The sequence below is a fragment of the Mirounga angustirostris genome, unplaced genomic scaffold, assembly GCF_029215605.1.
Source record: "Mirounga angustirostris isolate CCGP_5_RB_7025 unplaced genomic scaffold, mMirAng1.0.hap1 SCAF_9, whole genome shotgun sequence".
In the NCBI taxonomy this organism is placed as follows: Eukaryota; Metazoa; Chordata; class Mammalia; order Carnivora; family Phocidae; genus Mirounga; species Mirounga angustirostris.
This window is the reverse complement of record NW_026991717.1, coordinates 40,270,593-40,284,144: the sequence shown is the minus strand read 5'-3', so window position 1 is coordinate 40,284,144 and position 13,552 is coordinate 40,270,593. Positions and strand designations below refer to the sequence as shown.

Here is a 13,552-nt window from a genome sequence, read left to right as displayed (position 1 = left end):
ATTAGTCCAAATAATAAGAACTGTGGCTATTTTGAAATGGTTTTTATAATATCTGGATTTGGATTTCACCTCCGGTGTCTAAAAGCCAGAGAGAGAGAGAGAGAGAGAGAGAGAGAGAGGGAGAGAGGGAGAGAGGGAAAGATGGAGAGAGAGAGAGAGAGAACTGTTTTTGCTTGTATCTTTATGTCTGTGTTTCCTGGCCACTACCTATGATCTGGTCAGAGGGAGATAGATTGTCCTGCACTTCACTGATAGACTGAGAGCAAGCCATTCAGTTTTGAATTCATGAAACAATTCTCTGGAAATCCAATTGTTGATCTAGTAAACTGTGTTGGCATTCATTTTTGCAGTTTATGCAAGAGTGTGTCCTCACCCCTGTAAACTGTTTCACTTTAACATGAAAATAAACGTGCCTTACTCTCTCACTCCTGTTGATGTACTGACTCACACCTCTCCTTGACTAATGGTTTCCCTCTTTGAGCATCACCCCAGGAAAGCAGGGGGCCTAGGAAGCGGCTTATTCAATCAGCCATGCTCCGAAGTGAAGAAGTCAGAGAGAAGTGGGGCATAACCAGACAGAGTGGTAGGAACCAGGGAGGGAGGCTGGGGAGGCGAGGTCAGAGCCACAGGTGCTCGAGAAGTCTAAGCAGCAGGAAGAGAGATGGAGGGCAATGTGAGCCAGCTCCCTCTGGAGAGAAACAGGAACAGGAAAGACATCTGGGCCTCTCCCTTCCTCTGTTGCCAGCCTGGGGTGAGGTGTGGAGGGGTAGCTACAGCATCAGGCTCATCATTGCCACTGCATGGGGAAACACTCTTTGTATCTCCCGAAGAGGTGAGCACGGGCTCTCGTCTCTAGCAGGAGGTGCACAAGTATGTGTCCTCAGGAAACCCTAACAGTTCAGGGGCTCCAGTGTAGAGAGAGAAAGGAGTGGGGAGGGAATCCTTACTTATGGAGGGCCTATTCCATACATATCTGATCTCAACAATTTCTCACAAAAGCCCTACAAGGATGGATTATAACCTCCATTTTGCAGATGAGGAAACTGAGGCTCAGAGAGGATCATTAACTCATCCAGTTCCATAGCTTGTTGGTGGTTCTCACCATTGGCACGTGAAACTGTATATCTGGGTTTTAACCCAGGCTCCACTGCAAACTGCCCCTGTTGCTCTGGGCAAGTCAGTGCAATTCAACAAACCTTTATCAGTAAGTGCTTTGTTTTTTTTTTTGTTTTTTTGTTTTTTTTTTTAAGATTTTATTTATTTATTTGACAGAGAGAGACACAGTGAGAGAGGGAACACAAGCAAGGGGGAGTGGGAGAGGGAGAAGCAGGCTTCCCACAGAGGAGAGAGCCCGATATGGGACTCGATCCCAGGACCCTGGGACCATGACCTGAGCCGAAGGCAGTTGCTTAACAACTGAGCCACCCAGGCGCCCCTATCAGTAAGTGCTTAAATGAAAAACAGTGTGGGGAAAAGATTGTGTCCCTTCCAGTAGAAAGGACAGGCACAGACAAGAGTAACTGCAATAGAACGAACCCTATACAAAGTGCTACGAAGTCACTTTGCTTTCCTACCTTAGATTGCTTATCTATAAAGTGAGTGGGATGATGATCTCACGTAGGGGTTGGCAAACTTCTATGGTAAAGGGCCAGACAGTGAATAGTTCAGGCTTTGCAGGCCATGCAGTCTCTGTCACAACCCAGCTCTGTTGTTGTAGCATGAAAGCCGCCACAGACAATACACCAACAGACAGGAGCGGCCACATGCTGTTTTCCCAAGTACAACATCCTTGTAGGTGTTCCAGCTGAACAACTTGGGGATGAGAGCAGCAGAGAACGATTCATTTTCTTCCTGAATATTTACCCGACTGATATCTGTAGAGTTTCTGAGCTGGAGGGCCTTTCACTTTACTTTTTATTCTGCTCTGACAACCTAGAATTGGGATAAAGGTTTTTTTAGGGGGGGAGGGAATGATTCTAATCAGAATTCACTTAAGAGCATTTCTAGAAAAAATAAAATGGTGTAGCATCAGACATGGACACATAGTAACAATTTTAGAGTCTCTCTTTTGACACTGGCTGAAAAAAAATCAAAGCTAAGCTATTTTAGATGACATTGGTCAAACTGGCATGTATTGGTTTGGGATGCCTCCTATGACCCCTATTGTTGACTTGCTCTGAAACTTTATACCTGTGTATAAAGTATACCTGAATATAAACTATACACCTCTCAGTGTATTTATTCTAGCCCCAAATGATAAATATCTGACTTGCCTTGACCATGCATAATCACAGAAAGCCAACAAACAGCAAAGCTGATGCACTGGCCTGGCTTAAAAAGCTTTATCTATCTGTGGTTGAAGCACCATAGGCCTTTCTTTATAGAGAGAGCTCCCAGCTTAGCTAGAAAGACCAGCCATCTGCATGAGATGCTGATTGGCAATATGGTCAGAGGGGCACCAGTGGTAAAAAGGGATCCAAGGGGGGAGGGGAACAAGCCTATTTTGGATCCTTTTGGGTCCCTGTCCACATCATGCCCTCAAGAATACTTCAGAATGTGAAACTCTGGCGAAAAGTCTGCCATTCTTTCCTCAAATGCACTGGGGGCTGTTTTTTGTTTTGTTTTTCCCTGGCAAGGTTTTTTTTAATTAAACCAACCAACATGACCCTCCAAGCAGACAAACCAGGTGCCTCCTAAGGGGGCCAGTCCTCCCCTTTCTAGGCAGGGTTGACATTTATTCCAAGGGCTTCTATCAGTGGCCTGTATTCAGCAGGGCTGTGGACAGGAAGCCCTGTGAACAGGAAGGCCTCTCCAGCATCTGTGGACCCCACTCATGCTAGGCTGCAGGGAATCCACTAAGCTCCCAAAGAGCCCCTCCTAGCCTGGGCTGAGGGGTTCCCACCTTTTTCTTTTCTTTCTTTCTTTCTTTCCTTCTTTCTTTCTTTCTTTCTTTCTTTCTTTCTTTCTTTCTTTCTTTCTTTCTTTCTTTCTTTCTAGGTAATATTCACACATTTTTATTTTATTTTTATTTTTTTAAGTAGGCTCCTCACCCCTCCTGGGGCTTGAACTAACAACCCTGAGATCAAGAGTTGCATGCTCTAACGACTGAGCCAGCCAGGTGCCCCAGGGTTCCCTCCTTTAACCCCTTGGATAGTTAGCTTCCTCCCAGTTGTCAGAAAAAGATGATAAGAGTAGAATTCTCAATTTTAGGGCTTCTTTTCCTCATAATTTTTAGTGTTCACCTGCTAGTTGGTGCTAGCAGATGACAAAATGAATGAATAAGAAACAAACGAATATGAACAGAAAAGCTCAAACACCTGATCATGCCTGGTCCGATAGCTTGTTGTTTCCATGGATGCATGTGTACCTGTAATTGAGATTTTACATGCATTTATGCCACACAGTAATATTTTCTCATAGTGTGTATGATGGGATTAAATATGAAATTAAATATTGATGGTGTTCTACAAATAACAGCATGATTTCTAGATGCTCTGCCCCCTGAATAAATTGGAAATATAAAACTAACCTTATTTAGTGTGGGGGAGTGGGCATATGGATGCTAAATAAGTAAAAACAAGATAATTTCAGGCAGTGACAAGTGCTGTGAAGGAAATAAGCATGCATATGGTGGAGAAGGACTGGAGGTGGTGGGCCCCCTTTAGTGAGGGAGAGCAGGAGAAGCCTCTTGGAGGGAGAAAGGTCCAAATAGAGATCTGCAGAATGAGAAGAGAAACCACCCCATGCTCCATGGGGAAGAATTCTGGAAGAGGAAACAGCATTTGCAAAGGCTCCGAGCCCAGAAGGAGCTCAGTGCATTGGAATAAAGAATTGGAGGCCAATATGGTCAGTGAGTAAGGGGACAGTAGAACAAGATAACGCTGGAGAGGTGGCTCCCTGTGGGGCCCTGTGGGTCAAATACGGAGTTTGGATTTTAACTGAAGCTCAGCAGAGAAGGAAGTGATAAGGAACCATATTTAAAAGGTCGCTCCTAACTGCTGTGTAGAGAAGGAACTGTAGGTGTGCAAGGGAGTCCAGTTAGGAGGCTGTTGTGGGCCTCCAGCTGGTATATCTTTAAGAGACGTTTTGAAGGCAGGATCATCTGGACTGGTGATGAAGTGGATGTGAGGGTGAGACAGCAGGAGAAGTCAAGGATGCTGCCAGGTTTTCGGCTTGAGCAGCAGGGTAGATGGTGGTCCCACCCAGTGCAAAAGGGAAGACCCAAGGAAGAACAGGTTTAGGGAAACTCAAGACTTTCCGCTCAGGAATGATGAGTGTGTGTGGCCATGTCACCTCCAGGTGGGTATGTCCAGGAAGCAGTTGCCTACATGGGCCTAAAGCTCAGAATCAAGGTCTGGGCTAGAAATAGAAATTTGTGAATCACTGAAAATGTGTGATAATTAAAATCGAGGACCAGTTGAGAGAGAGAGTGGGGGTGGGAGGGGGAGGCCCTAGGTTTGTGCCCTAAAGAACTCCAGTGTTGATTCATTCAGCAAACATTTATTGAATCCCTTTATATGAGGCCTGTGTAGGGTCTGGGGTTACAATGAGAAAAAAGGCACAGTCCCAAGTCCTGGATGAGCTCAGTCTCAGCAGAGTGGGAGTTGATCCAGATTTTGTGGGGCCTGACACTCTTTAAGAAAAAGAATATAAAACTATTGGTACAAAAATCAAATACAAGGTCTTGTAAAGTGTTTATGTAGGGGAGACATGGGCCTTGGAAATTAAGCTTCACTGGCTCCATGGTAAATCCTCCTCAGTGGGGAAGACAGATAAATAAAATTGATGTGTAATGGTATAGGAAAGCGCTAAGGGATTTAGTACTGCAGAGAGTGGACATCTCAGCAGACCAGTCAGGGAAGGCTTCCTCCGGGAGGGATGTTTAGCAGAATCTTGAAGAACAAGCAGGGGGTGGCTGACTGAAGAAGGGGTAAGAACTCTCCTGGGCTTGTGGAGAGGCCAAGGGAATGAGACACCATGAGATCATAGCTGCACTGTCCTGTATGGTGACCACTACCTACATGGAGCTACTCAGCTCTTGAAATGGGGCTAATCTGAACTGAGATATGCTGTAAGTATAAAATATACAGTGGGGGGCGCCTGGGTGGCTCAGATGGTTAAGCGTCTGCCTTGGGGTCAGGTCATGATCTCAGGGTCCTGGGATCGAGTCCTGCATGGGGTTCCCTGCTCAGTGCAGAGCCTGCTTCTCCACTCTCCCTCTGCCACTCCCTCTGCTTGTGCTCTTCTGTCTATCTCTCTGTCAAATAAATAAATAAAATCTTTAAAAATAAATAAATAAATAATAAAATACACAGTGGGTTTCAGAGGCTTAGTATGAAAAAAAAGGGCAAAATAGCTCATTGATATTTTTATAGTAATTATATGTTGAATTATAATTAGTATATTGGGTTAAAGTATATTATTCAAACTAATTTCACGTGTTTCTTTTACGTTAAAAAATGTGGCTACTAAAATAGTTAAAATTACGTGTGTGACTTGCATTCTATTTCTCTTGGACAGTGCTGGACTAGAGGTAAGAGGAGGCTGATAGGTGCTCAGGTAAGGAGTCTGGACTCCCTTGTGAGGATAGTAAGCCCCTAGGGTGTGGGGGAGGGACATGATTTGTGCTTTGTTTAGAAAATCACTCTGGCTGAGGGATAGAGAATGAACTAGAAGAGGAATAATCAGGAGTCAGGGGGGTTTTGCAGGACTGTAGGCGGGAGAATGGAGAGATGAGGTGAAATTTGAGGACTTTTAGAAACTAGGTCTGGGGCGCCTGGGTGGCTCAGTCGTTGGGCGTCTGCCTTCGGCTCAGGTCATGATCCCAGGGTCCTGGGATGGAGCCCCGCGTCAGGCTCCCTGCTCAGTGGGAAGCCTGCTTCTCCCTCCCTCTCCCACTCCCCCTGCTTGTGTTCCTGCTCTCACTGTCTCTCTTTCTGTCAAATAAATAAATAAAAATCTAAAAAAAAAAAAAAAAGAAAGAAAGAAAGGAACTAGGTCTGACCTCTAATTGGATGTGGGCTATGAAGGAGAGGGAGGAATTCAGGTAGACTTCTGGGTTTCCAGCTTAGACAAATGAGTGGATCAGAGTGCAAGACTGTACTCAGGAAAGGGCTAGTGTGAAGAGCCCCCTACTAGAGTATAACCTGGGTGAAGGCAGGACTCAGACCAGGGATTCAGTAAATATTTGTTAAATGAATGCTAAAAAAAAACACACACTAAAATATGTGGTTCAGGAAATGTGTCATGGATGGTCTAGAAGGCGATAGGTCAGTGATTAACTGCTACATCAATGGGAGATAGAAACTGGAAGTCAGGAGGGGGAGCCCCCTGAGGGACTGCCATATTTGCCATCACAGGTTCCCATGAATGGCTACAAGGGATCCCACTGCTCAACCTCAGCAAGATACATCACAGGTACTGGGGGCTTTGGCTGGCAGGAAAACATCCTCTTTGGTTTCCTCAGCCCCTTTGCTAATTTTCATGAGGAGAAGGAGAAGGTGGGGTGATGAGGCTGAAGAAAGAGGAGGGGCAATGGATTGGGGTCAGAGGTGGATGTGAAATGTGTTGGTACTAAGGGCATATTCTGAAAGCACCTACCTGCCAGGACTGCTACCCATAACAGACCCATCATCCACATCTAAATGGAGATGAACATTCATGTCCATTTACCTAAAATGTCAATAATTTAAAACAGAGCCACTAGGGAATAGAGATTTTACCTCATTACCTTATTTATGCTTGGGAAAAGAAATGAGTTAGTAAACAACAACAATAACAACAACAACATCTAATGGGGATCAGGAGATCAGAGTTCTGACACTGTCTTTGTGAGTGTGGGCAAGTGACACACTCTTTCTGTATCTCTGTTTTCTCATCTATCAAAGAGCAGTAATAATACTAACCTTGTCTGCTTCATGGAGTTAGTAGTCTTGGATGAGAAAGCGAATGTGAAGGGCTTCAGAAAATTAGAAGTACATGCTGAACTCAGAAGATACTGATGGGTGCAAAGAATGATGAACTCATAGAGAAATATTTTGGCTTGAGTACATCTGATAGCAGAAAAATCATTAGGCATGTGCATCACGGGGCAAAAGTCAATCTCTCCTGCCCCTCTGTGGACAGAACTAGCTACCCCAAAGGGCAGCCTGGCTCCTCACAGTTTTTTGCCTCCAGAAACTCAATGGGTTAGGGTTGGACATGATAAACGTGAGATGGCTGGGCCAGCAGGGGTTGGTGCCAAAGCCTCCAGTATGCCAGTAAACTTACCCAAGTGTCATGAAAGAGTCGGGGGATTTGTTCACAAAATCAGCAGTGTTCCCTTCATATGCAGATGGGTTATTTCTGCTCTATTTCATTCATTTGCATATTCATTGGTTCATCCATCTGTTTATTTAATTCATTCAGCAATCTACGTCCAGCTTTCAAACCTCCCCCATCCTTCAAAGCTTACTCAAATTCTACCTACTTCAGGAAGCCTTCTTGTCTCTCCCACCACTACACCTTCATCTACGCTTTCCATTTCTTGAACCACGTTCTGCTTTGTCAGCATTGGTTCCAATTCCTTTCTGGACATAGAACACGTGTCCGCAACATCTTTGTATCCCAACAGCACTAGCACACTGACCTATAAACAGCAGGTGCTCGGGGAAATAAGAACTGAATGAATGAACAAATTGGGTGGATGGGAGGGTGAGGAGCCCTGGCTCAGGCACTATTTTCTTTATTTTCTGAGTTGAAACAGAGACAGAGTATAGAACGTCCAGTTCTAGTTCTGGCCACAGAGGCCAGAGTGGGGAGGTGAAGACAGTTTTGGGGGGGCAACTATTGGTGACCATGTTGCCTGAAGATAGCACTAGAAGCTACTTAGGAATAGCTACTCGTTCAGCTCACCTTTAGTGAGCACCTACTATGTACAAGAAATGTGCTGCAGGTTAGGGGAACAGAGATGACTGTATTGAAAGTTCAAAAAAAATTGCGTCTAGCTGGGTAAATAACTGACATAGGTCAAAAGTTAAAAAATGATTCTTTTAAAAGTTCAAATGGCACTATAAAGCAGTAAATGCAAGGTAGAAGGCCAGTGGTCCAGACAATAAGTACTGTGGGTTTAATGATTCTTCATCTTAGATTCTTCTAGGGCTGTCTCATTTCCCAGCTGGCTGCCCTGCAGCTTTCCCCAGGACCTGAGTGCTTACTTGATCATAGAGCCAGATTTTGGTAACAAAAAAGTGTGCTCACTGTTGTTATACAGCTTTTGAGGAGAGAGGTATCATAGGGAGCTGGAGTGAGGGTGGGAGTAGAAGGGGTCATTCAGGAAAGCTTTGTAGAAGAATTCACCCTGAATTTTCTGAAAAACTGGTAGACATAGAGGAATGGAGAAGGCATTTTAAGCCGAGAGAAGAGTCGTGAATAAGGGTCCAGCAGTTGGAATGGATTGGGGACAGTTAGAGGACAGTTCATTCATGCCTCATTCAACAAATATTTATTGAATCTTGTGAAGTGCCCAAGAGTGTTTTTGTGCTAGACACACAGTGGCAAATGAAGTAGGCAATCTGCCTTCAAGACGCTAGGGGCCAGTTAATTTATTTGTATGTTTGTTAACAATGTTAGCAATGTTTGTTAACACACAAATAAATTGAGGAAAGCGCTACGGAGGAAAAGAACAGAAATCTATAAAAGAGAATGAGACAACACCTTAGCTCCCCAGAGGAAGGTGACGTGTAAATGGAGACCTGAAATATTGGGAGTGAGGGAAGGAGGGTGCCAAGCATGGAAGGAGGGGCCCCGTGATGAGGTTTTCAAAGTGGGTAAAGAGGGACTAAAAGACAGTTGGTGTTACTGGACTGTAGACAGTGGACACATTTGACTGGGCCTACAGTGTGCAGAGGGAAGCCAGACCGTGAAAGGCCAGGCTGGGGTTTGGACATGGTAAAACATCTTCTGAGAGCAGGTTATCTTTGGGTGTGTTTCTGTGTTCCCACCTGAGGGTTCCCCGGAGAGAAAGGGAAGTAGAGAGGGAGAGTAAGGGTCTCTCCAAACATCTCGTGATTCCTGTCCCTGTTTGCAGCCAGGCAATGGGGCAGCTGCGGTGGATGAGCTACAGGAAAACACGAAGCTAAAGGTGGGTGCCATGTGGAGTCTGCCCAGCAGGGACACTGCAGGGTCTCGGAGGACAGCCATAGACCTGAGGCACTGCGGCCCTGATGCTGGGGATCCTGGGCGGGGTTCAGGCTTGGGAAGCTCCTGGGAGTGCTCCCAGGATGAACCAGTGAAGGAGCCAGCTCCTTTGCCAGAGGGACTGTCACCTCCAAGGTGACCTTGGAAGAGGTGCTTCTTTGGGAGTTAAATCCAGAACGTCACTGCTTGCCCTGCCACTAGCTTGCTGTGTGAGTTTTGCATCTGTAAAATGACTGGGCACTAGTCAAACTCAAGCCCCAACTCTTAGAATTGATCTAAAAGCCTAAGTACCTGTGGCTTTGGAATGCTCCAGAAATAAGAGAAACACAGGAGGGGCACTGGGAGCAGGGGAGACTGAGGTTTCTGAAAAACTGTATCTTAGCTGCCTTTTGCCGGTGGGATATTTGGGAAGAATTATGGGAACGTTAGAGAGGAGAGGCTGGGGCCTGAATGACATCGTCCTCATCCAAAGAAAATCCCTAGGCATGTTGTGAAGTACCGTGTTACTACAGCACTAGATGGCAGAAGAGTTCAACTCCAGAGGGATGGGGGATGGGGCGTGGGGGGAGGGAGGGAGGGACTGAGCAAGTGTTGGTCTGTCTTGGATGTTCCTTTGTAAATCAGATGATATTTCTATGTGTGTCACATCTGCGTATCTGCACATATAGATGTGAGTATGTGTGTGCCTATGAGGGTCTCTTGAAGTATCTGTGTGTAGGAAAAAAGGGAAGGGAACTGGGAATCCAAGGTCCTGAGCGCTAGTTTTGAGTCTTTCACTTACCTTGGATAAGGCACCCAGCCTCGCTCAGTTTTCATTTCCTTTTCTGTAGAAGGGGATCCCAGCCTTGCTTATCTGGGGCTGGGGCAATGATAAAGCGTGATGATGCTTTGTGGACCGTAAAGCGTACCCACGCACAGTGGGTCTGTGCGTGTGGTGTGTGGGTGAGTGCGTGTTTCTGTGAGAGTGTATTTTCAGGGAAGGACAAACCCTAGGTAATGTGTTATGCTTTGTACACATTGTCTGCTCCCTGTTGAGACCTTGGGGGGATTATTCCGTACGTAGAATTAGCCAGTCATGGAAGAGTGGGGGGAGGCCGATATAATGCTCCTGATGGAGGTGAAGGGAGAGGGGAGGCCAGGGTCAGGCTCCTGTGCTTTGTTCTGCCTTCCAAGGGAGGGGAGGAGGGTTAGTGAGGTCCTCGTGCGGCTCTTCCCCTGGCTTGGGCAGGGGCCCACTGAGGCCTGTGCGGCTCTCCCCGCTCAGCTCCCAGCAGTGCTCCCCGCGGTGCTGACCCGAGGGAGCAGCTCGGCCTCTCTGCACAACAGCACCATTCGCAGCACCATCTACCAGCTCATGCTCCACAGCCTGGACCCTCTGGGAGAAGGTAAGCAAGGCCTCCCCAGACCTGCGCGCTCCCCTGTCTACTCCTTCCCTCCTGCGGCTGGACAAGAACAGGGGCCTGCAAAGGGGAGGATGAGGGCAGAGCGGGGAATCGAGAGCACAGGAGAGCTGGGGTGTGAGGCCAACAGTCTGGGAGACAGGGCAGAGAGAAGGCATAGGACTCAACAGGAGCTAAGGTCCTTAGGTATCCACATCCCACGACTTCCCTGTCTCCGGGTCCCCTCCTGTAAAAGAGTTCACCTGTAGTTAGCGGGGCCCTGAGTGCTGTGTGCCCTGCTCTGGTCTATGTTGGGGTTGCCCTCAGTGACTTCCCTACGAAGCCCACCACCCACAGGTTGGCTCCAGTATCCCACAGCATCTCCAGCCAGGCAGCTTGGCACAGGCTGACTGGCCAGGGCCACTGCTGGGGGTACCTCCTATAGGGCCCCACGGCCCAGAAGCTCTGAATGGTACCTCCCTGTGCTCTGTGTTGAGCTCTGGAGTCCTACGAAAACTGCTAACCCCATCTCCAGCCAGGAACCGCGAAGGAGCTGCCAGGGCCTCTTCTGGGGGTGGTAGGGGGCCAAAGTAAAGTGGGGCCTGATGTCTAACTGGACAAGTGATGGGAGTAGCTGAGCTTCTCACCATCCGTCTTACCAAGTCCTGCCTTCTGGCCCCTTTCCCCAGAGGGCTGAGCTGAATAGGACACCGGAGACTGACTCGTGAGCATCAGGAAGCACCTGGACTTACATTTCTGGCTCAGGGACAAATCTTGGGGTGGGGGAGCTCAGAATTTCCTCAGGCCCTGCAGATACAGTATTGGGTTTTTGGGTATTTAAAAGGGTATTGGGCTGGGAAAAACAGAGACAAAGACGAGATGATCTAATCTTCCTCCAAAAATCCTCAGTTGAGCCTCGGCAGACATTGAGAGAGGCCACCCCCAAGTATCGGTGCCCCTGGAGTTTTGAGAGTGGAGTTTGCTGCACCCGGCAGCCTGTGGCTGATTGCTGCTGGGGGCATGCCTGGCCTGGGGCACTGAAGGAAGCTCCGTCCCTGGGTTGGCAAAGTCCTGAAGATAAAGATCTTCTCCTGTATAGGACCGCAGGCCCCCCTGCCTGGGCCAATTCTGTGACCAGCAGCTGACCTACTTGTCCTAACAGGATTATGTGATGGCCGGGCCAGGCCCAGGTCAGAGGAGATTGATACTAAGTAGGAGATGATCCAGCTGCACTGAGAGCAGAGAGGCCATGAGAGGAAATGAACGCTGGGTGAGCCAGCGACAGGCACAGCCCCAGGAGGACAAGCGAGCTTCGTACATCGTGGGCACATGTGGCCACGGAAAGGGCCCCGTGGCCGGTGACTGCTGATGCGCTCTGGGCTCTGAGATGAAGTCCTGCTCGGAGAGGCAACTCTGATTCTACACCCCGAGGCCCCATCCAGGAGGCACTGGGACCTTGCCAAGCAATGACAAAGGCCTTTGTTTCCAAGACTTTCCAGATACACATTTGTGTTTCCATCTGCTGGTTCCAAATGGCTCTCCAGATGTTTCCACCCTTTCCAGGTGTTCTGGCTCTTTCCACAGAGCCTGTGTGTGGTCTGAACTCTCCCCTGCCCTGTGAAAGGGCTTCTCTTCTCCAGGACCCTATGCCTTTTACGGTGCTTTCACTTGGATGTGTGTGTATGCATGAGAGAGAGGGAGAGGGGACCAGAAAGAGGCCCTGCAGCTGACCTGCTTTCCTCAGTGTCGTGGGAAATGAGAGGTTAGGGTGTGCGAGGGGGGTCCAAAGGAAACAGGGGGACTTGGTTTTCCTTGCCAGCCCCTCCAGCCCACAGTCAGCCGATGGTCTCAGTGCCAGCCCTGGAAGCCGCGGAACTTTCCTGTGATAACAGCAACTCGTGTTGCCCCACAGAAGACTGCAATGCTCCATCCGTGCCAAGGGGGCACTGAAGTTGTGTGGATGAAGGAGGCAGTGGAGGGCCCACTTTCTGACCTCTCGGCTCTGGGCCCTGACTCGGACCTGTGGGGCTGGCCCACCAGGACACTTCGAAGGGCCTCATGTGCCCGAGGGGTGGCTCTGCAGGATGGAGCCTCTTGCCAGAAGCGGCTGCAGCTGAACCAACTCTGAGAGTTTAGGAGACAGGCTGAAAGGAGGAAATTCAGACCTGTTTATATTTCTTGCCCGTCCTGGACCCAGGCAGCGTTTGGTCCCCGCAGTTTTCCGCGTTGCACCTTCTCAGTCTGTCTGTGTCATAAACCAGAGGATCTCCAGGGTCCCTTTTAACTCGAACCCTCTGGAGTGCTGGGCCCCTACAGAGTTGCTTCCTGGGTGGGACAACTGCTCTCAACTACTCACTTCATCCTTGTTGTAGCGCATGCTTATGTAATGCTTTCTAGGTGCCAGACCCTGTTTTAAGCACATTCATGGATATATTTACTTATTCCTTTAACAACCCTGTAAGATTTTACAGATGAAGAATCTGAGGTACAGAGAGGTTAAGGAATCAGTGGGCTAGGTCCTTGGCTAGCAAGTGGCAGCACTAGGATTCAAACCCACTATTCTGGCTCCAGAATCCCAGCTAACCTAGCAAGATTTAATGGTACCAGTTAAAGCATTCTTATTTATTTTGTCTCATGGACCCCCACATCAGTGCTCTGTGTGTATCATGACGTTGCCTTTTTGGAGGGGGACACGAAGGCTTAGAGAGGGTATGCAGGCTTCCCAAGGTCACCCCGTGCTCACAGGAGAGAACCAGCCTGGGCTCCAGAATATATTCCACGGCCCACGTTTTATCACTTGTGCCATTGTCCTCACCCTCCGGGGCCACACAGCCGTGAGGAGGACCCTGATGAGCCCCTGCACCTCAGTCTCTGTGCCTCTGCCTTGAATTACCACGTAAAGCACGTTTTGAAAGAGATTGCCCTCCTCATTTTTCTTGCTTCGCTGTCAGAGCAGCTCAATTGCGCATACAGTGCTCTGTAGGCTTCTGGCAAAG

The 13,552-nt window shown here is 48.1% G+C and overlaps 1 protein-coding gene across 1 annotated transcript in view; it reads left to right on the top strand.

Moving 5' to 3' along the window:
- The window catches only part of SLC24A1 (solute carrier family 24 member 1), a 40,405-nt gene that overhangs the window by 15,248 nt on the left and 11,605 nt on the right, over nt 1–13,552 (top strand). Inside the window, exons 3-4 of the mRNA XM_064570283.1 lie at nt 9,068–9,125; nt 10,452–10,562. Of these exons, the coding sequence (XP_064426353.1) occupies nt 9,068–9,125; nt 10,452–10,562 (169 nt within the window). The remainder of the gene's footprint in view (nt 1–9,067; nt 9,126–10,451; nt 10,563–13,552) is intronic.